The sequence below is a fragment of the Mobula birostris genome, chromosome 11, assembly GCF_030028105.1.
Source record: "Mobula birostris isolate sMobBir1 chromosome 11, sMobBir1.hap1, whole genome shotgun sequence".
NCBI lineage: Eukaryota > Metazoa > Chordata > Chondrichthyes > Myliobatiformes > Myliobatidae > Mobula > Mobula birostris.
The window spans coordinates 65334938-65357800 of NC_092380.1; the positions used below are offsets into that span (position 1 = coordinate 65334938).

General features: G+C 37.7%; 1 protein-coding gene across 2 annotated transcripts in view; it reads left to right on the top strand.

Annotated features, from left to right (window-relative positions):
- dagla (diacylglycerol lipase, alpha) overlaps positions 1-22863 on the top strand; it is a 309507-nt gene that overhangs the window by 212912 nt on the left and 73732 nt on the right. For both annotated transcript variants that reach the window (XM_072272422.1, XM_072272424.1), the window contains 4 exons: positions 6979-7103; positions 8267-8426; positions 11553-11636; positions 13599-13676. In XM_072272422.1, coding sequence (XP_072128523.1) covers positions 6979-7103; positions 8267-8426; positions 11553-11636; positions 13599-13676 — 447 coding nt within the window. The remainder of the gene's footprint in view (positions 1-6978; positions 7104-8266; positions 8427-11552; positions 11637-13598; positions 13677-22863) is intronic.

The following is a 22863-nucleotide window of genomic DNA, read 5'->3' on the forward strand; positions in this document are numbered from 1 at the left end:
GCCTTCTGGCCCAACAAGATGTACTGTCCAGCAACATACCTATTTAGATAGATAGATAGATATACTTTATTGATCCCGAGGGAAATTGGGTTTCGTTACAGCTGCACTAACCAAGAATAGAGCCTAAATATAGCAATACAAAAACCACTAGCTTAACACTAGCCTAATTGCAGCACAATTTACAATGACCAATTAATGTAATAACCAGTACATCTTTGGAGTATGGGAGGAAACCCCCGTGCTCAGAGGTGGTGTTGGAATTGAAATTTGAACTCCAACACCCGGAGCTGTAATACTATCGTACTAATCGCTATGCTAGTGTGGCAGGTCTAACACAACAGCACAGTGTTTTAAACATAACCTTTGTTCAGACTAGAACATTTTAAGAGTTCCAGGTTTGATTGTTTGACTTCAAGAGAAGAACCAGATGATTTTTGTTGAGCTGACAGAGGATTTAATAGATAGTACGGTTTGAGTACCCCTTATCCAAAATTCTAGAATATGAAAACCTCCAAAATCAGTTTGTTTTTTGAATGGAAAATTCCACAGGATGCTGAGAGGGTCACAGGTGATGTGCATGTCTGTGTACCATAGGCAGCTCTAGGACGTGACCCCACATATGTAATGGACAGAACTTGTATAATAACTCTGCATGAAGCAAAAACTGACGATATTGTTTGCATAACGTCAGCGTCAGAGTGAACATGTGCTACTTAATGGTATGCTGATCATGAATCAAGCAAAAATCTATCACAACGAACTGAAAATTGAAGGTGATTGTGAATATTCAGCAGGCTATTTGCAGAAATTTTTAAAAAGGCACAGCGTTAAATTATTTTCATGTCTGCTGATCATGAAAATCTAGCACCAAGACAAGTCTAAATGCTGATTGTTTTTATACTTTACATAAAACCTAAAAAAAAATGTAGAATACAAATACTGTAGAATTTTAGTTAAAACACAGCATCGTAGGTGGAGACTGAAGGCCTGGCATTGTTTGTTGTCGTTCAACAGCTGATTCAGGTATTCTCCCCATGCTGGTGTGCTGCTTTTGTTACTTGCACACATTATATTAATGGCATGTAATAATATTTACTGTTAAGTATATATATGTGATGAACAAGTCAAAAAGACTAAGACTGCTTGCTGGGAGCACATAAATAAAGAACCAGAAATGATGCCGATCCCAAGCTATCTCATCATATATTTCAAAATCCAAAACACTTCAGGCCCCAAGCATTTTGGATAAGGGGTACTCAACCTGTATAGGGAGGGGTGTCTACTGGGGTGGGTTATCTTGTGGTGTTCTGTATAAGTTGTTACAAGTACAATATGTTGCAGTGACCACAGTTAAGTCATTGACCTTAGTGAACTGTGGAACCAGTAGTGCATCTCTAATTAACTAAAGCTTGCAACTGAAACAAGAACATCAGGATTGAATTGAATTGATTTTATTTCTTACATCCTTCACATACATGAGGAGTAAAAATCTTTACATTACGTCTCCATCTAAATGTGCAATGTGCAATCATAGTACTTTATAATAACTTATAATAAATATAGAACAGTCATGTAACATAAGAGTACACTCAGCGTGAGTACATCAGTCTGATGGAATGGTGGAAGAAGCTGTCCCGGAGCCTGTTGGTCCTGGTTTTTATGCTGTGGTACTGTTTCCCAGATGGTAGCAGCTGGAATAGATTGTGGTTGGGGTGACGCGGGTCCCCAATGATCCTATGGCTCTGTTTACACAACTGTGTTGTAAATGTCCTGCATCATGGGAAGTTCACAACTACAGACGCACTGGGCTGTCCGCACCACTCTCTACAGAGTCCTACGATTAAGGGAGGTACAGTTCCCATACCAGGCAGTGATGCAGCCAGTCAGGATGATCTCAGTTGTGCTCCTGTAGAAAATTCTTAGGATTTGGGGGCCTATACCAAACTTCCTCCACTGTCTGAGGTGAAAGAGGCCCCATTGTGCCTTTTTCACCACACAGCTGGTGTGTACAGACCACGTGAGGTCCTCAGTGATGTGGATGCCGAGAAACTTAAAGCTGTTTACCCTCTCAACCTCAGATCCATTGATGTCAACAGGGGTTAGCCCATCTGCATTCCTCCTGTAATCCACACCAGCTCCTTTGTTTTTGCGACATTGAGTGAGAGGTTGTTTTCTTGACACCACTGTGTCAAAGAGATGACTTCTTACCTGTAGGCCATCTCATTATTGTTTGAGATAAGGTCAATCAATATAGTGTCGTCGGCAAAATTAATTAGCAGATTAGAGCTGTAGGTGGCGACACATTCATGGGTATACCGGGAGTAAAGGAGTGCTCCTGTACTGAGCATCAAAGTGGTGGATGTGGGGGAGCCCAGTCTTACCGCCTGCCAGCAATCTGACGGGGAGTCCAGGATCCAGCTGCACAAGGCAGGGTCAAGGCCGAAGTCTCTGAGCTTCTTGTCAAGCCTGAATGGAACTATGGTGTTGAATGCTGAACTGTAGTCCAAGAACAGCATTCTCACATAAGCATCCTTCTTCTTTACTTTACTTTATTGTTGCCAGACAATTGATACTAGAGCGTACAATCATCACAGTGATATTTGATTCTGCGCTTCTCCAGATGTGTAAGGATGGTATGTAGAGCAGTAGCTGTTGCGCCATCTGTCGATTGGTTGTGTCGGTAGGCGAATTCTAGGGGGTCCAGTTTGGATGGTAGCAAGCTGCAGATGTAATCCTTGACCAACCTCTCAAAGCATTTGCTTATTATTGAGCTGAGTGCGACAGAATACCAGTTGTTCAGGCATGTTACCTTGGTCTTTCTTTGGTACAGGGACAATGGTGGATAATTTGAAGCAGGAGGGCACTCTGCGCTGGGAAAGGGAGAGATAGAAACATGAAGACAAGTCAGATACAGAGAAATAAAGGAAGGAAAATAAAGTTTTGGTATATTCAGAAGGAAAAGGGTTCAAGTTAACGTGTCACTTTTAAAAAATAAACAAGCAACAATTGCAAGAATGACGAACATTAGAAAATCTGGGGATGCTGGAAATCCAAACACGCATCCAACATGTTGGAGGATCTCAGTAGGCCAGGCAGTGTCTATGGAAATGAATAAACTGTTGACGTTTTGGGCCAAGACCTTTCATCAGAACTGGAAGGGTCCTGATTTTCTAGCCCTGATGAAGGGTCTCAGCCCGTAATGAAGACTAGTCACTCTTTTCCAATTGCAAGAATGAGCTTAATTGTTTGAAATTGTTTCCTTTCTGTGATAAATAGCTTAATTGTCATTTGAAACACTGGTGACTTTAATGAAGAATTAATGAGTAATTTCTGGAATTAAAATTGAAGTGGCTCTGGATAAAATGCAAAACAAAAGACAGATTTTCATTAATTGACTAACAAGTTCTAAGGAGAACTATCTTGGCCCCCTTTATAGCTTCTACAGTAATATTATTCTTTCCAGCAAGATCCAGCCTACAGGGTCGTTTCCCTGTGTTATCTGTCTGATGTTGGAAAGCATACCTTGAACTGAATTGGTCACGGCTGTAATCATCTATAAAGTTAAATAGGTGGAGATACAAAACAGATCAAGTGCAAGATGACATTTCATTCTTCAGATTGAAACTATTGAGCATACTTAAATCATAGATAATCCTATTTGTCTGTTTTCTGTAGAAATGAAAATTGCATTTTATGCTTTTTACTTCCTGCTCTGCAGTCTGTAAAATTTACTTAATCTTTATAGACTGCTGCCAAGCAGCTGCCTCCTATTGCAAACTGTTGGTGTCATTAGAAGAGAGGAACGGAAAAATCAGGACACTATTGACGTTAGAATCTGGAGCAACAGAGTCTTGATACAGTTCAACCCAAAATATTGGCAATGTGTTTCCTTTCACAAATGCTGCTTGACCCTTTGAGTCACCCAGCAGATTGTTTATGACTCCAAATAACTCCTTCATAGGCAGCTTTTTATGAGGACCGTGATAAGTGCTGCACTTTGAGTACTGACCATAACATCCCAGCAGCAGCGTGACATTTCACCTTTCCCTGTGATAGCAGTACTTTTGTATATTGATGCTCTTAGCAATAAATGACTCAGTGTCACCTTGTAAACTCAATAATTAGGGACTTGAGTGGAAAAGATTTTCAGTTTTGTAGAATTGAAATTAAGTATGTCAGTGCTGGAGAATAAAAAGGTTTCTAGTTTTGGTATTCTGTCAGCCACTAACAAGTTAGATACTGCAGAATACAGTTTGTTATTCCATGCCAAGGTCATGCTTCAGTTGCAATTTGAGAAGATAATAGGTGCTGCACCACTATTTTCTACTCCTGCTACAGAGAGGCATTTCTGAGTGAGATTAACAACCAAGTGTCAAGTTAGAGGCAGCATGCACGTTAACCCCATGTCCACTGGGAACTAGATTGTGACTTCAGTGTGAGCTGCTTTCATTTTACTATCCCAAAGTTATAAATAACGTCCCATCAATAAGTTGTCTTGGTACAGCAACCCGCTTTTTTCCCAGATACTCTCTAAATAGATTGTTTCGAAGGTGGAAGTGCTGGTTTTAAGAGCCTGTAAAATAAGCTGGAAGTTGATTTTTGCTTTCACTGTAAAGTAAATCTTGGATGCCTACTGGATTATTTATAAGAATTTAACTTGAAAGTTTCAGAATATAGGGAAAGATCTCTGATTAGTAGTCAGAGGTTCTGAATGGAACTATTCAGTGTTTAGCTGGATAAACATAGTGAGCCTTGTCTTTTGTACATTACCTGTAAAACATGGGAGTTAGAGGCCAGACTTGACAGCTCACATTAACACTCAACTTTGCTCAGGGGTTCAGAGATATTTAAAACCAATTAAAATCACTCTGATTTTCTACTGCTGGTAAAGCTGGGTCAGGACTTTGGTGTCACTTCTTATATCGTGTGCAAGACAGGGCTTCCAAAATTCCTGCAACTGGATCTTCGACTTGAGGGAAAGACCCCCGTCAGTCCAAGTTGGCAGCAACATCTCAAAGTCTATCATGATGAGCACTGGTGCCTCCCAGAGTTGTGTGCTCAGCTTAATGCTGTTCATGCTGCTGAATCATGTCTGCACTGCGAGGTACAGCTCAAACTGCATCATCAAATTCACTGATGACACAACAGTGGCTGACCTCATCGACAACAAAGTCGACATACAAAGAGAAGGTAGAGAAGTTTGTCAGATGATGTGAAAACAAGAACCTGAGTCTCAACATAGTCAAGACAAAAGAGATGATTGTAGACTTAAGGAAGGCACAGGTCGATCACTCTCCATTGTACATCAATGGCTCTGCCTTGGAGAGAGAGAGACAAGCATGAACTTCTTGGTATGCACATAACAGATGGTATAATTTGGACCCACACCATCTCCTCATTGGTCAAGAAGGCACAGCAACATCTACACTTTCTGAGGAGACTGAGGTGTGCAAGGATTCTCACCCCCATTTTAACAACTTTCTACAGCAGCACCATTGAGAGTGTCCTTTCTGGCTGTATTGCTGTGTGGGATGATAGATGCAAAGCATCAGACTGCGAGACCATACACAGGATAGTAATAACTGCTAGGATCATGGTGGTCTAGCTCCACACTATTTTTGACATTTACCAGGAGCACTGTATGCAAAGGGTCTGAAGCATTGTTGAGGGTTTCTACCATCCATCCCACAACCTCTTTGATCCACTACCATCAAGAAGGAGCTGCAGGAGCAACAGACTTGGGAATGCTAGATGGGTAACAGCTTCTCCCGCCAGGCTGAGTACCCTGCTGCACCGAGGTCTCATCACTGGGATAACAAGCTGTTTACTGTTTAAAGGAGTGTTCACTGTTTATCTGTGCTACACACTTCACATGCACTTTAAATTATTTTTATTAACTTATTTGTGATAATATTTTGATGTATGTGCTGTGTGATATATGTATTGTGGGTACACCATAGTGTAGAGGAACATTGTTCTGTTTGGTTTTATAAATGTGTAGTCAGATGACAAACTTGAATTTGAATAGCCTCATAATAGAAGAACATCCCTTTAACAGAGATGAGGAATTTCATTAGCCAGAGCATGGTGAATTTGTGGAATTCATTGTCAGAGACATCTATGGGGGCCAAGTGATTCAGTATAGTTAAAGCAGAGGTTGATAGGTCCTTGATTAGTGAGATTCTCAAAGGTTATGGGGAGAAGGCTGGAGAATGGGGTAGAGAGGGATAATAAATCAGCCCTGATTGAATGGTGGAGTAGACTCAATAGGCAGAGTAGCATAATTCTGCTCCCCTGTCTTATGGTTTTATGGAGTATATGTGCCATAACCAGAAGGCTGCAGACTGAGAGCTGTAAGTAGGGATAATTTCAGTGACTCTTTATTGTTGTACAGACAGAATGACTCCTTTCACTGCTGCAAATTTATGTGATTTTATAACCTGCTTATGATTGGATACTCATCATCAATTGGCTTTGCTGTATCCTCTGCAAAAGTGAAGTTGTCCAACATTCTGCTGCCTGTTTCATAAAACTCAGTCCTATTCATCCGTTACTTTTTGTGCTCACCGATTAATCTCAATTTTAATGTTATCAATCTTGTTTTCAAATCTCCTCAACCTTTTTCATCCATACAGTTCTCCAAGATTGCTTTGTCCTCTAATTGTGGCCATGTGCATTTAAATATTTCATTAATAATAGATCTCCCTTCACTTGCATCAGCCCCATGTTCCATCAACCTCTTTGGACCTCCCACCATTTGACCTATTCCCTCCTCCTCAAAATTCAGGTCTTTGACCAAATCTTTTGTCATTTGCCCTCATATAATTCTCTTTAGGTGGGCCTGTGTTGAATTTTATTTTGTATTTAGTGAAGCTCTTTGGCGTAGTTTTCTGTTATTGCCAATATGCATATATATTGTTATTTATATAAAAATACTTCTTTAGTCTTTAAGACAGTCATTTTATTATTTTTTTTTAGCAAGAAATGCACATGTATAAGGAGGTATGCTACTACATGCACTTTGCACTGGCTGCTTACGGCTGGCCCTTGTACTTAATGCGAAACCCAACCTGTGGAATCTGCAAACTGGCCAGCTCATGCTCGTGAGTAGAATTTATTTTATAAATGTGATTATCTTAATTTAATAAATTCTAAATAATGTAATCTGCTGCTTTTTGAACCATTATATTATTTCATGATTGTTCAAATAGTGTACCTAAATGTGCTTAAGCTAACAAAATAGAAGCACATTATCTTTCATCAGTTATCATATCACTGTTGGTGAGGTATGGAAATGAAAAAAAAGTAGCTTATGTTCTAAGGCTAATTCTCTACTTAATGTTCCGTTCCCAGTGCTACTGCCCTTTTTACTCTCCTATTTAATTTGTCCTAATTATTTTATCATCATTATCCCTTTTAATTTTTTTTATTCCTTTGCTTAGCCAGAGTCCTCCTCCTGTTGCTATTTCTTGATCTGTTTTACACTCTGTTAATTTTACTGCTTTCTCTCAGTTGACCTTGGGATATCTCAACTGCTACCATTAACATTTTTAATATATAGCTTACAGTCAACTGCTGCTTTGACAGTTTTAAGAATAGCACAATTTCAAAACAGAAGTTGACAAGGAACAAGAATGCAAGTCCTATTTAAGATGCTGATAACCCAGTATAAATCCCATAAGATTTTGGATTTTAATAACATGCAATTTAAGATCAACACTTTATTGCCAATGTGGAAGACAGCTAGTGTGAAATGTGAAGGTGACTGTGAATCATTGGGAAGACCTGAATGTTTACATTTAATTACATTTTTTTTGGATGAATATCAGCATTAAGAATTGTGAACAAATGCACAAAGATTAGCAAACTTGTTTGAATATCAATATTTGAATGTGCATTGAAGAAGCTGCGTTTATGCAAGATTATTTTCTTGTATGTACTGAGGGAAGTATAGAGCCCAAGGTACAATGCAGCAGTTAGAAATTATTTACCCTGTGCTTTCAAGTGTTAATCCAAAGTGAAGATGCTCTAAAGCTTAGTTGTTTTGTCTGAAATAGATGCATAACCGCTATGCTGTTAATGTCACCAAACATTGGGAAATTGTACATTATTGTCCTCCGCACACCACTAATGACTATGAGCATACCTTTGTGACTGCTGAGTACCAGGATGTTCTATTAGTTCAATAGCAGGTGTGCAACTGAAAAGTAGGTACAGTAACTCAGGATTAATTAAGTTTTAATACATTATTGTCTTCCATTGCCAGGTGTTGCTGTTTCTGTCATCCTTTGCGACCCAGGTATGTGCCAAGTGTGACAGTTGAGGAAGACAACTGTTGCAACTGCAATGTCATTGCCATCAAACGTCACTTTCTGGATGAGAATTTTTCATCAGTAGACATCGTATATACTTCTTGCCATGATGCGGTACGTCACTTCATACTAATTGTGTGGATTGGCCATGAAACTGGGGAGAAACATCCCTGCTCCCCACTTCTAATAGTACAGCTGGATCTTTTATCTCTCCTGGAGAGGGCAAGTGGGACCTTGATTCAACATCTCATCCATAACATGGCACCTTCAAAGTACATCTTTTTTTTAGTACTGAATTGAAGTGACACCCTAGATTATGTGCTCAAGACTTGGAGACAGGCTTGACCCCTTAGCCTTCTCTGGAGAGTGAAAGTACAAACACCTATCCTCAGCTTGATTTTCTTTCTTGTATTCCAAATAGCTTGGGCATCTGTTTTTCTATGACAGTCAACAAATGTCACATAAAACCTTATAATAGTAATTTTCCCACATTAGGCAGAAATAACCACTTTTAAGCATTTTTTCCATTTATAGCTGTCATTGTATCCTTTGTATTCCATTTATAGGATGTCGAGCCCAGCTTTAATTAGCCAACTCTTAGTTTACGTACTGTGGCTTGCTTCACTAAGGCTATGTCCACACTAGACCAAATAATTTTGAAAACGCCAGTTTCAAGTGAAAAAGACAGGCGTCCACACTAGGCGTTTTTCAAAATATCTCTGTCAACATTAAAACGGATATTTGGGCGAATCTACTCCTACTGGGCATGCGCAGACACATCTACAGAAAACAAGCAAAGAGGAAACAGTATAATATTTAGGTTTCCGCGGCGGCATTGTGCTGTTTCCATTGGTCAAAAACTAGAGTACCAGCAACAACAGCGAAATAAGCAGAAAAGCATTGTTGTTGTGGTGTTGTCATGACAGCATTTTTAAATCTCTCCATTTACCCCGTCTACACTACAACATGCAACAATCGTTTTTAAATTTGCACACTCTGGAGAGTGTTTTAGAAAAGCTCCGTTTCTGGGGGATGAAAACGCCATTTCAATGTGGACGGAGGGTCAAAACGAAGAGAAAAAGCTTCGTTTTCAAAATTATCCGGCGTAGTGTGGACGTACCCTAAGTCAGAGAGCAATCAACCAAATTATTATAGGCTTGGAGTGATGTATGTACAGTAATGGGCAGGGTAGTGTAATTTTTAAGTTACTGGACTAGAAGCTGGAGTACTGGACCACTGATCCAGAAATATACATTTTAATCTCTCTCTACAACTACAGAATTTAAATTGCAATAATCAAACTAAAATCTGGAATTTAAGGCAGTAAGCCAGAATCAATAATTATAGCTGCAAAATGAACAGATTGTTACAAAAATCCATCTGGTTTAGTAATGTCCTTCAGGGAATGAAATCTCATTCTTACTGAACTTTGCAGTTCAAAGGCAGTTATGGAGAGGCCGTAAGAGATAATTACTTAACGACAAAAGAAAGGGCTGGTTAAGAAAAGCAGGTTTCCAACCTGAAAGGACATTAGTGGGTCAGATATATTTTGTATATGAGATTTTATTTGATCACAATTCTTGGTTGTCACTTGAAGTTTGAACACTTGTCTCTTAATCATACATTACAGTGGAAAGTCATAGTACTACTCATCCAAATACTCTTGATCAGCATGGTATTGTTATATGTTCATCTATTGAATTTCTATTTTATTATTCTTCAAATCATAGCATTTTCATATTAATAAATAATGGATGCTCTATTTTCTGCTGTTTATAACTCTTAATATTTTACAAAGGGGTCAGTTTACCATATTTATAGTACAGTGATTTGAAATGTGATGAATATTAGTAGAAACTACATCCAAAAGTCTGGAAAATCTGCTAGTCCAGCACCAAAATCCCGAGTTTACCAGATTATCGGAGTTGTACTGTATCTAGGTGTAATATCGTTTCAAGTAGAAAACCTAGATATCCTGACATCTTTTTCCAGCCCATGTTCAACTCACCAAAATACAAATGGAAAAAAAAAAATTGGGTCCAAAATCACATTCAAATTTTTTTTATCTTATTGATTAAAAATGGTGTAAGGTCTATAGAGCAATGTACCAGAAAAATTGAAGAGACAAAAAGTGAAGGCAAACTGTAGAACAAGTTTTAATTATTTAATCATGTTTGAATTTATATCTGGAAAAGAAAAGGTGATTCCTAAATATGAGAAATATGGAAGGCTGAGGCCTTAGAAAGTAAAGCAGGAAGTTGCTTATATATGACACATGCACATCTTCAGGAAATCACTTCTTTATCTGTGAACTTCTTTTGTTATGTTCACAGATATGGCAGCTAATTTGTACACAGCATGGTAAAACAATTCAGCCTGAGATTAGCAACCCAATCCTGTAAAAAACCCGAGTTACAGACACACAAATAAAAGCCCCAAAGACCTCATCTATGGGAGAGGAAGGATCTTCACCCAGAAGGTGTATAAAGTCATTGGGTGAAAGCAGAAGCCACAGGGCGAATCAACCTTCTATTAGCCCAGAAAAGAGGACTCTGGTGAGCTGTGCCCCAGGAGGGGGTAATGGGCTTAAGAAGATGGTAAAACAAACAGCAATCAAATAAATCATCAGCGAGCTTAATTTTGGTGCTGTTACAGTAGAAACAGGCCATGATACCAGAAGAACTCAAAAGCTCTAATGTCATGAGGTCTATAATATTTACATCAGCAGAGATATTTAATGTCTGATCCAAAAGATAGCCATTTGTGATAATGCAAGACTTTGATGCTGCCCTGAAGTATCAGAATCATGTGCTCTAGGCTTTGTAGCTGTGCTTGTTTCTGTAAATGTGATTCAGACAAGGTATGATGGTAAATTGAAAACCAGAATTAGAGTAGGACCCTCCATGAAGGCCCTTCATTTTAATATAATAATGATGTAGGTTGAAAAATGTGTAGGATGACTTATTTGAAACTTAGGAAGGACGTCTTATATATTTCAGACAAACAAATACCTTGTAACTGAAGTAGTTTACTACAAAAAAGCTTTACTCCTATTTCTGAAGGAGATTAACTTCAAGGAATGAATAAGTAAATCACACCTTAAAAGTCATTCGATGTACAAAATATTAACTAGTTTTTTTGTACTCATCTAGGAGTTTTTAGGGAAATCTCTTAATTTCTTTCATTTTCACTTTATGACAAAATGGTTCATTGGTAGCATATTAATTTTATTCTCTTTAGGTGTTTGAGACACCATTCTTTGTTGCTGTAGATCATATGAAGAAAAAGGTGGTGATTAGTATTCGGGGGACCCTTTCACCTAAGGTGAGGAATTATAGGTATTCTTTCTTTCTTCAATATTTTTATTAATCTTCTACATAGGAGGATACAGAGTTCAAGAAAAAAGAAATATATTAAATACATTATACTGAATCACACATATAAACTCCTTACTCTATATTCATACAAATTGATTAATTCAAAATATTGAAATATAGTAAATTTATTATATGGAAAAAAAGATCTAACCCACTACCAAAACCGAAGCTGATTAGTAAAGAAAAAAGAAAAAAAAGTATATTATTAGCCATCATCTGTGCTTTAATGGCAAATCAAAAGTTTTGAAAATAGTTCGAAAAAGGTCCCCACCATGTTTGAAAGTCTTGATTAGATTCAGAAATTAAACACCGAATCTTCTCTAAATTTAAACATGACACCACATCACGCAGCCATTGAACGTGAGTGGGTGGGACCACATCTTTCCACTTAAGCAAGAGCGCCCTCCTAGCCATCAGAGAACTAAAAGCCAAAATGAGCAAATCAGATTTCTCCAAAATAATATCCTTTCCTCCAACAATACCAAATAAAGCAGTCAAAGGATTAGGCTTAAAATTTACTTTAAAAAGTACCGAGAAGGTTTGAAATACTTCTTTCCAATATTTTTCAAGACTCAGGCATGTCCAAAACATATGAATGAGTGAAGCATCTCCCATTATTACATTTATCACAATAAAGAGATATATCCAAATAAAAGTGAGGCAACTTATCCTTGGTTATATGGGCCCTATGGACCACTTTAAATTGTAGGAGAGAGTGGTGAGCGCATAACGATAAAGTGTTAACCAATTTAAAAGTTTCCTCAGAAATTGAAGTCTGTAAGTCTTGTTCCCAAAGGTTTTTAATTTTATCTAAAGGAACACTTCTCATTTCCAGCAACATATTATAAATATTAAATATAGATCCATTATAAAAAGGTTTCAAATTAAAAATTACATCTAGTAGATTCTTATCAGGACTTTTAGGAAATGTACATATTTGAGACCTTAAAAAGTTTCTTATTTGTAGGTATCATAGGTATTCTAAGTTTTCAGTTAATGACTAAGATTGAGCTACTCAGAAAGCCTAGGTTCTCATGTAATTCTTCAGCAGCATAAGAATAGTTATCTTCTAACTTTTAATACTTAAATAATTTATTATCATATGAAAGGATCACTTGCACCAAAATATTTCATATTTATACATTTTGAGACTTTTATTTTTACAGTGTTTGCCCAGACACAAGCATACAGTTGGGAAGTACATAAAAGCTCCCATCCTAGATATACAAATGCATTCTGTTACACAACTTAAAATGCATTGAGAGGTGCAGAAGAAAACACACTTTTGTATAACCTAAACAGGAATACTGAGTTACATGCTTGTAAGTTAGATACATGAAAATAACATTTTCCAGACAACATACTACTCAGAAATAACAGCCTGACAGGCTTTTACTGCCACATATGTGACCTGATATGTATACACACATTTCTACATACAGCTGTTTGTCCACACTTGTGTGTAGCCAGGTAAGCTCAGGAAACTAATGAATATATGCAAACAATTTAAAACAAAATGTGTTAACATTCTCATTGCAATCTTTTGTAAAGTACAATGTTTATGCAGAGATGGTTATGTCACAAATGTATTAAGAAATATATTTTGCTGTATGTAACAACCCCAATGTCCACCCTCCTTACACCATTTCATCTATTCACTTGAGAAGAGAATCAAAGTTGATTGTAACCAAATAAGTTGATTATTTGGGTGAAGGAATTGCGATATACCTAAACCTCATAACAAAAACCAAGGAAGTAAAGGGAAAGAAACAAATAAAGGAAGAGAAAAAAGTAAGCAAAGACTAGTTGTTAATTTCAAAATGTTACTCTGCTTTTGCATGGTGTAATGACTTCAGTCTGGAATTCTGAGGTTTACATCTGTTCTGAAGTGATCTAATTCTGCTGACAGGATGCTCTGACTGATTTGACCGGAGATGCTGAACGATTACCAGTCGAGGGGCATCATGGAACTTGGCTTGGTCATAAGGTGAATCGAATTTTTGTCTTGTCCTTCATTTGAAATAGCCATGAAAAAAATACCTAACTTTTAATACTTGGATGATATATTTTGTTAATTATGCAAATTGCATAGCATCCTTCGCCACACAAACATTTATTCTTTATCAAACATAATATTACTCTGCAAGTTAAATAGCATTTTACTTTTGCTTCTTGACTGTTTTTCATTTAAGTGTACTTTATTAAAAACATTTAAATGAATTTTAAATATATAAATCTTCTAGTTGCAATGCCATATCTGAAAATATATTTCAGACCCTTTGCAAGCTTTATTTCAGATCATTGACTTCATTAACTTTCTCGCTGAAAGTGGCTACATGGGTAGATGGAATGGTAAAGGCAGCATGTGGCATGCTTGCATTTGTTAATCAAGAAATTGAGTTCAACAGTTGGGAAATTATGTTGCAGTTTGGTAAAACACTAGTTAGGCTGCATATGCAGTATTGCATTCAGTTCTGGTCAGCCCATTATAGGAAGAATGTTGAGTGTTCAGAAGAACTTTACCAAGATGCTGCCTGGATTATTAGAGGCGAATGCCTCTAAAAGGAGAGGTTGGTCAAACTTGGATTGGTTTTTTCTGGAGCTCCAAAGGCTGAACAGGAGAGATCTTAAACATGACACTCTACAGATGCTGGAAATCCAAAGTAACATGCACAAAATGCTGGAGTAACTCAGCAGGTCAGGCAGCATCTATAGAAATTAATAAACAGTTGACATGTCGGGCCAAGATCCGTCATCAGGATTGGAAAAGGAGGAGGAAGACACCAGAATAAAAAGATGGTGGAGGGGAAGGAGAACTAGCTAGAAGCTGAAACGTGTGGCCAGGTGGGTGATAAAGGTAAAGGACTGGAGAAGAAGGAAAAGCACCGAAGGGAGATGATAAACAGGTGAGGATAAGAGGCCAGAGTGGGGAATAGAAGAAGAGGGAAGGGGGAGTGGGAAGAAAATTGCCAGAAGGAGAAATCAGTGTTCATGGCATCAGGCTACCTAGAGGGATTATGAATGTTGCTCCTTCACCCTGAGAGTAACCTCATCATGGCAAAAGAGGAGGCTATGTAATAACATGTTGGAACATGAATGGGCTTAGCAATTAAAATGGTTGTTTACCAAGAAATTCCATTTTTCATGGTTGGAGTAAAGATGCTCGACAAAGCAGTCACTGATCTTACATCGGGTCTTACCAATTTAGAAGAGGCTGCATTGGGAGCACTGGATACAATAGATGACCCCAACAGATTCTCAGGTAAAGTGTTGCTTCACCTGGAAGGACTGAGGCTCTGAATGGAAGTAAGCGAGGAAGTGAATAGACAGGTGTAGCATTATTGTCATTTGCAGGGATATGTGCCAGGAAAGGGATTAGTGGGGAGTGATGAATGGACAAGAATCACAGAGGAAGAGATCCCTGCAGAAAGCAGAGAGTGGGGTGGGGGACAGGAGATAGAGATATGTTTGGTTGCAAGTTCCCATTGAAGGTGGCAGCAGTTGTGGAGAATGATGTGTTAGATGCAGATACTCATGAGGTGGTAGGTGAAGACAAGAGAAACTCTATTCTATGGTCCATTCTCTTCTCCTATCAGATTCCTTCTTCTCTAGCCCTTTACCTTTCGTGCCCACATGGCTTCACCTATCACCTTCTAACTGGTCTTCCTTCCTCTCTCCCCACCTTTCTATACTGGCGCCTTTCCCCTTCCTTTCTAGTCCTGATGAAGAATCTTGACCTGAAACTTTGACTGTTCGCTCTTTTCCATTGATACTACCTGGCCTGCTGAGTACCTCTTCCATTTTGTGTATGTTGCTTCTGCAGATTTTCGCATGTTTGTTGACTGTTTATTCATTTTCATAGATGCTGCCCAACCTGTTGAGTTCCTCCAGCGTTTTGTGTGTATGATTTAGTGGGGAGATCGGATAAAGATGTGTAAGGTTGAGAGGCATAGAGCAGACAGCAAGTATCTTTTTTCCCCAGAGTTGAAATATCTAATACCGGAGGGCATTCATTTATGTGAGAGGGATAAGTTCAAAGGAGATATGCAGAGCAAGGTGTTTTGTATATACAGAAAGTGGTGGGTGCCTGGAATAAATACCTTGCTTGGGATGGTGCTGGAGGGAATTGAGTATTCAAAAAGCTCATTGGTAAGCACATAAATGCACAAGAAAAGGAAAATATCTGGACGTTTTGTCAGCTGAAGAATTAGTTTAGCTGAGCATTTGATTACTAATTTAATTAGCTCAGCATCACATTGTGGGCCAAAAGACTTGTTCCTGTGCTGTATTGTTCTGTGCACTTCCATTTTTGTAATTTGCTTTTATTAGGTATTTTTCATCCCTATTTTACAAATTTAAAGTTGCTTTTTAAAGTTTGTTTCCTTGTTCTATTCTTTGGTATTAAGAAGCATTTTATTTTCTTTTTTGCTTATGGTTGAAAAATACACGTATTTCAAATTACCAATTAAAATTGTTTACCACTTGTTGTACCGCGATTAGTTTAAGAAACAGAGTAACATATGTTGCTGAACATTTAGACTTCATGGAGTTTAGGTACAATAGTAATGGTTATTGTTTTCAAAGAGCAACCTCTCATAATTCACTGCTATTCAGGATAAATTTTAACTCTAATTCACTAAAATGCACCCATTTGGAAATATGTGCCTCTCACCTTGCTATCCACTTTCCTTAGAGAATCATTAAACCTTTATGAGTCCTGATGAAGAGTCTCGGCCCGAAACATTGACAGTTCATTCCTTTCTGTAGATGATGTGTGACCTACTGAGTTCCTCCAGTATTTTGTGTGTTACATTAAACTTTATGTTAGAGAAGTAAACATTATGCAGGCTGCAACTCTGAAAGAACAATCCTCACATTCCCTATCTTTATAATCTTTCTCATTGCCAATGTCACGTATCCAGCAACAATGAATATATAATTGAGTCAAGTTTTATAAACAAACATAAACATTTATTAAATTCTGCTCAACAATAGCGAAAAGTATTCAAAAGACTAACTTAACTGGAAGTTAAGTGCTATACGGCAACTCTGGAACAGTTCTTAAAGTGGTAAATTCGAACACAGTCTTAAAATGGTAAATTCGAAAGTCCAAGTGAATTATACAGTCTATAAGGAGGGATTTCTCTGGAAACGGATTTCTTCGAAGATGTGACATTACTGCTGATTCTGTCCAAAGGATTCACAACGTTGGAAATAAAACGGCTTAAAGGAACTGACCTTTTTCCCTGGCGAATGAACACTGCATGAAACTTCCTGATCTTACAGGGGTTATTTCAGAATCAGGCCACTATTTCTGAACAAAGATTCAATAAGGTCGATCCTGTATTAAACCGCCGAACGACACCAACTTTACTCAATTGTTCAGGTTCCTGTACTTTAGTAACGTCTTCACTCTCCAATGCTAGACTTACAATAGAAAGTAAAGCTCCACTTTAAAACGAAACTGCGTCATGAGACAAATACGCGGCATAACGGAGTAACTGACGAATTAAACAACGAATCAACTGCGTAACAACAGTGGTTTCCCGTTATATACCTGTTGAGAACATGTCATCACGTGACCTCACACTGGCGGGAAAATTACATCACCCCACCATCACAAGACCATTACATCATACTCACAAGATACTCAATTACATCATGCTCAGAAGACAGCCACAAGATACCCACGAGGTATGTAACACCTCCCTCCAAAAGGGAAAATTTTGGTCTTTTATGAGCAACATTTTAACAACTAACTATTTACAAAAAGAAATACAAATGTATAAAATCTACAACATACACAATATACACAGTATTATCATACAGAACCTTGCAAACTAATATACAGTAGGAGTGTTACAAATGTTAAAATACCACTCCATCAAAAAAAATTTACATTGTACATTCAACATCTAGATAGACAGTCAGCAATCACATTATCTTTACCTTTAATATGAGTTATCAAAATATTATACTCCTGTAACATCAAACTCCAATTTAGTAACCTATTTTTGTTTTTCATCTTACTCAAAAACACTAATGGATTATGATCAGTGTAAACTATGAGTGGTTTCTGAGTTGTACCAACATACACATTAAAATGTTGTAAAGCCAAAACAAGATATAATAATTTCTTTTCTATGGATGAATAATTTCTTTGATGCAAGTTAAATTTCTTAGAAAAGTAAGCTACTGGATGATCAGCCTCATCACCCTCATCCCTTTGAAGTAACACTGCTCCTGCAGCTTCATCACTAGCATCTACAGCTAATGAAAATGGTTTTAATAAGTCAGGTGACATGAGAACAGGTTGATGACATAGCATAGTTTTCAATTTATCAAATGCCTCCTGACAAGGCTCTGTCCAAACAAACTTTCACTTTTCTTCAAGAGATTAGTTAATGGAAGGGCAATGTCAGCAAAATTTACAGTAATATCCTACCATTCCCAAGAATCTTCTGAGAGTCTTTTGACCAGTTGGAGTGGGTACCTGTAAAATTGCCCGAACTTTTGCCTGAACAGGAGCTAACTTATCTTGACCCACAACATAACCAAGGTAAGTCGCAGTGGCATGACCAAATTCACTTTTAGCTAAGTTAATAGTTAAGTTAGCTTTTGAAAGCCTTTCAAACAGTTTCTCCACCGCAGTAATATGTGCTTCCCAAGTATCATTTTCTGTAACTAAATTATCAATATAGGCATCTGTATCTTTTAACCCATGAATCACAGAATTAATCATCCACTGGAAAGTACCTGGTGCATTCTTCATCCCAAAGGGAAGAAAATTATATTCACATAACCCAGATGGGGTTACAAATGCAGAAATCTCTCTACCTCTATCCGTCAATGGAACACACCAATAACGTTTTAACAAATCAATCTTTGTAAGGAACTTTGCTTTTCCCACTTTATCCACACAATCATCCACTCTAGGGATTGGATATGCATCAGTTTTTGTCACAACATTCACCTTCCTGTAATCAGTACAAAACCGAATACTACTGTCTGGCTTAGGCACCATAACACATGGTGAAATTCAATTCGAATTAGAAGGTCTAATAATATTATTCTCTGACATATACTTAAATTCTTGTTCAGCAAATTCACATTTTTCTATGTTCATCCAATATGGATGTTTCTTTATGGGTTTGGTATCTCCAACATCTACATCATGTGAAGCTACTGTGGTTCTTTTAGGAATGTCTAGAAATAAATCCCTATATTTAAAAATTAACTGCTTCATCTGCTGCCTCTGCTCTGGCTGTAAATGAGCTAATTTCTCATCAATATTTTCAAGAATTGTTGAGTTTGGTAACCTGGCAGAAATAATATTGGGTTTAAAATGAGTTTCAGATGAATCATCCATTAAGTTCCTAGTGGGATCAGACTCGTTATTATTGACCACAACAGTCATAGTAGCAGACTGTTTCTCATAATATTGACAAAGCGGTGTTGGCCTTCTTCGATCTGGTGTTTTCATCACATAATCCACATCATTAACTTTAGACATAACCTCAGAAGGACCATGAAACTTAGCTTGTAAAGGGTTCGTTTGCACAGGGAAAAGAACCAACACCTTATCTCCAGGCTTAAATGACCTCATTCTAGCTTCCTTATCATACCAAGTTTTCATTTTCTCCTGAGCCGATTTTAAATTTTCCCTAGCTAAGCTACAAGCTTTATGCAATCTTTCCTTAAATTTTAAAACATATACCAGCAAGTTAGTATGTACCTCTTTATTAATCCACTGTTCTTTTAACAAGGCCAAAGGTCCTCGAACTCTATGCCCATACACAAGTTCAAAAGGACTAAAACCTACGGATTCCTGCACTAACTCCCATACTGCAAATAGAAGTAAATGTACACCTTCATCCCAATCATTTTCATTTTCATTTTCCACACAATACGTCCTAATCATAGTTTTGAAGGTGGAATAGAACCTCTTCAAGGCTCCTTGCTATTCTGCATGGCTTGCAGACGAGATAATCTGTTTTGCTCCCAGTTTATAAACTATCTGCGGGAACAATCCAGACATAAAATTATTACCTTGATCAGATTGTATTTCCTTAGGCAACCCAAAGTAAGTAAAGAATTTTATAAGATCCTTTATTACAGTTTACCCATTATATTCCGAAGTGGTATTGCCTCTGGAAACCTAGACGCTGTGCACATGATGGTCAACAAATATTGATGGCCAGTTTTGGTTTTTGTCAATGGGCCTACACAATCTATAATAATTTTGGAAAACAGTTCACCAAATGCGGGAATAGGTTGCAGTGGGGCCACTGGAGTAACTTGATTAGGTTTACCCACAATCTGACAAATATAACACATTTGGCAAAATGTCGCCACATCTTTTTTAAACCAGGCCAGTAAAAATGTTTAAAAACCTTGTTCACAGTTTTGTTCATACCTTGATGGCCACCCAAGGGCATACTATGAGCCATATTTAAAATCATATTCCGATAAACTTTAGGAAATACTACCTGATGAAAAACCTTCCATTCCTCACTTGCAGGAGTTGTTGGTGATCTCCACTTCCTCATTAATACTCCCTTCTCAAAATAATATCCTACTGGCACCTTCTCAATTTCACTATCTGGAAGAGCTTGTTCTATTAATTTGATAATCTCAGGGTCTCTACTCTGTTCTGCTATCATCTCCTTCCGAGACAGAGACAAATCTTCATGGTTAGACTTACTACAAGAATCCTGATCAAACAATGAAGGTAAGAAAGTTTCTGACACATCCTCAAGATTCAAATCATGAGTTGAACAGTCATGCGTTACAGACCCATCCTGCACATCAATCTTTTTAGCCATAGCTCAGGTTGCAACACTGGAGGAATCCTTGCTAGAATCCATCTTTGGTTCCTCAGAGATGGACTGTATTGTCAAATGAACTTCAGGAAAAACTTGTGCATCTGCTGAATCATTTCCTAACAATACAGAAACATCATTCACGGGTAAACTGGGTTGTAGTCCTACTTTAATAAATTCTGTAACTAACCATGACCTTCAATTTACTTTATGCAAATGTACAGGCATAAGGCCACTCCCAACACATCATATATAGTTTACCTCACCAATGTCAAAATCATCTCTAAACTTTAGAACACCATCTAACATAAGTGACTGAGAAGCTCCAGTATCCCTAAGGAATTTTATTGGCACTGGGGTGGATCCCTCTTTCAAGGATACAAATCCTTCGGTTATAAAATTATCATATCCCCTCTTGGTCAGACTCTGACAAAGCTTCATTTATATTTATCGAACCCTGTGGATTGACAGGTGTTTCAATATGTTGTACACAAGCATCTGGGACTGCCTCTTTCTCCTTCTTCAGTCGGAAACAGTTAGCTATTACGTGACCAGGTTTCTTACAATAATTACAAATAAGACCAAAATGTCTTTTCTTCACATGTTTCCCTTCATCCTTACCTTTCTCACTAACTTCTGATTTAATTTCTGGTTTACCTTGACTCTGTGTGCTATTTTTCCTTTTAAAAGTTCTACCCGGAGGAAATTTACTCCGATTAAAGCATACTCATCTGCTAATTTGGCAGACTCCTGCAATGTAGCAGTGTCTCCCTCATTTAAGTATGTCCTTACTTCAACAGGGATGCTCCTTTTAAATTCCTCCATTGAAATCAACTCTTTTAATTTATTATACTCCCCATTCACATTTTTAGAGGAAACCCATCGCTCAAAACACACAGATTTATCATAGGCAAATTCCACGTAAGTTTTTTCCATGGATTTCTTCAAATTTCTGTATCTTTATAAGCTTCTGGAGCCAGTTCATACACTTTCAGTATATGCTGCTTCACAATATCATAATCAAGTGCTTGCTCAGCAGTTAAAGCTGTATAAACTTGTTGTGCCTTACCTTTAATTACACTTTGTAACATCTCTGGGCATTTCTCTCTTGGCCACTCTGAAATCAGAGCAACAATTTCAAAATGTTGGTAATATTTGTCCACTTCTTTTTCATTAAATGGAGGAGCCAATATAACTTCCCTACTAGCAACAAACTGTTTCCTAGAACCAGAGAACTGATTCTCAGATTTGAATTTCTCCATCGCTAGCTCAAACTCCTTCTTTTTATCTGCTTCTCTAGCTTCAAATTCCTTCTGTTTATTTGCAACCTGTAACCGACTTCGTTCCAAATCAGCTTCTAATTGCTTTAACTTTATTTGTTCAATATGTAACTGCATCTCTAGATTACTCATTGGAAGCATATCTAACACCTCTTCATCAAAATCACCCGACTCTTTATAGTATGCCACGATCTTTCTCTGAATTACTGGCTTTGTTGTAACCTTCGAAATTCCTTTAAGGTCCAACCTTCTAGCAATCTCGGATACATCACCCTTTTTCCCCTTTGCTAATAACTCGGGGTCTGGCGATGCCATGAACTCATCAATATGCATTGCTGCCGAACACCACCCACAGACCAATCAAACAAAAGAATCGGATATTTCCCTTTTCCAAATCAGATGGATAATTAAACAAGCACTTAAGCTCAAAATCGGAACAATCCAGACAAGCCCCCAATTTTGTCACGTGTCCAGCAACAATGAATATATAATTGAGTCAAGTTTTATAAACAAACATAAACATTTATTAAACTCCACTCAACAATAGAGAAAAGTATTCAAAGGACTAACTTAACCGGAAATTAAATGCTATACGGCAACTCTGGAACAGTTCTTAAAGTGGTAAATTTGAACACAATCTTAAAATGGTAAATTCGAAAGTCCAAGTGATTTACACAGTCAATAAGGAACGACTTCTCTGGAAAGGATTTCTTTGAAGATGTGACGTTACTGTTGATTCTGTCCAAAGGATTCACAACGAAGGAAAGAAAACGGCTTAAAGGAACTACCTTTTCCCTCGCAAATGAACACTGCACAAACCTTCCTGATCTTACAGGGGTTATCTTAGATGCAGGCCACTGTCTCTGAATGAAGATTCAATAAGGTCGATCCTGTATTAAACCGCCGAACGACACCAGCTTTCCTCAATCCTTCAGGTTCCCGTACTTTAGTAAGGTCTTCACTCTCCAATACTAGACCTACAATAGAAATTAAAACTCCACTTTAAAATGAAACTGCGTCATGAGACGAATACGCAGCATAACGGAGTAACTGACGAATTAAACAATGAATC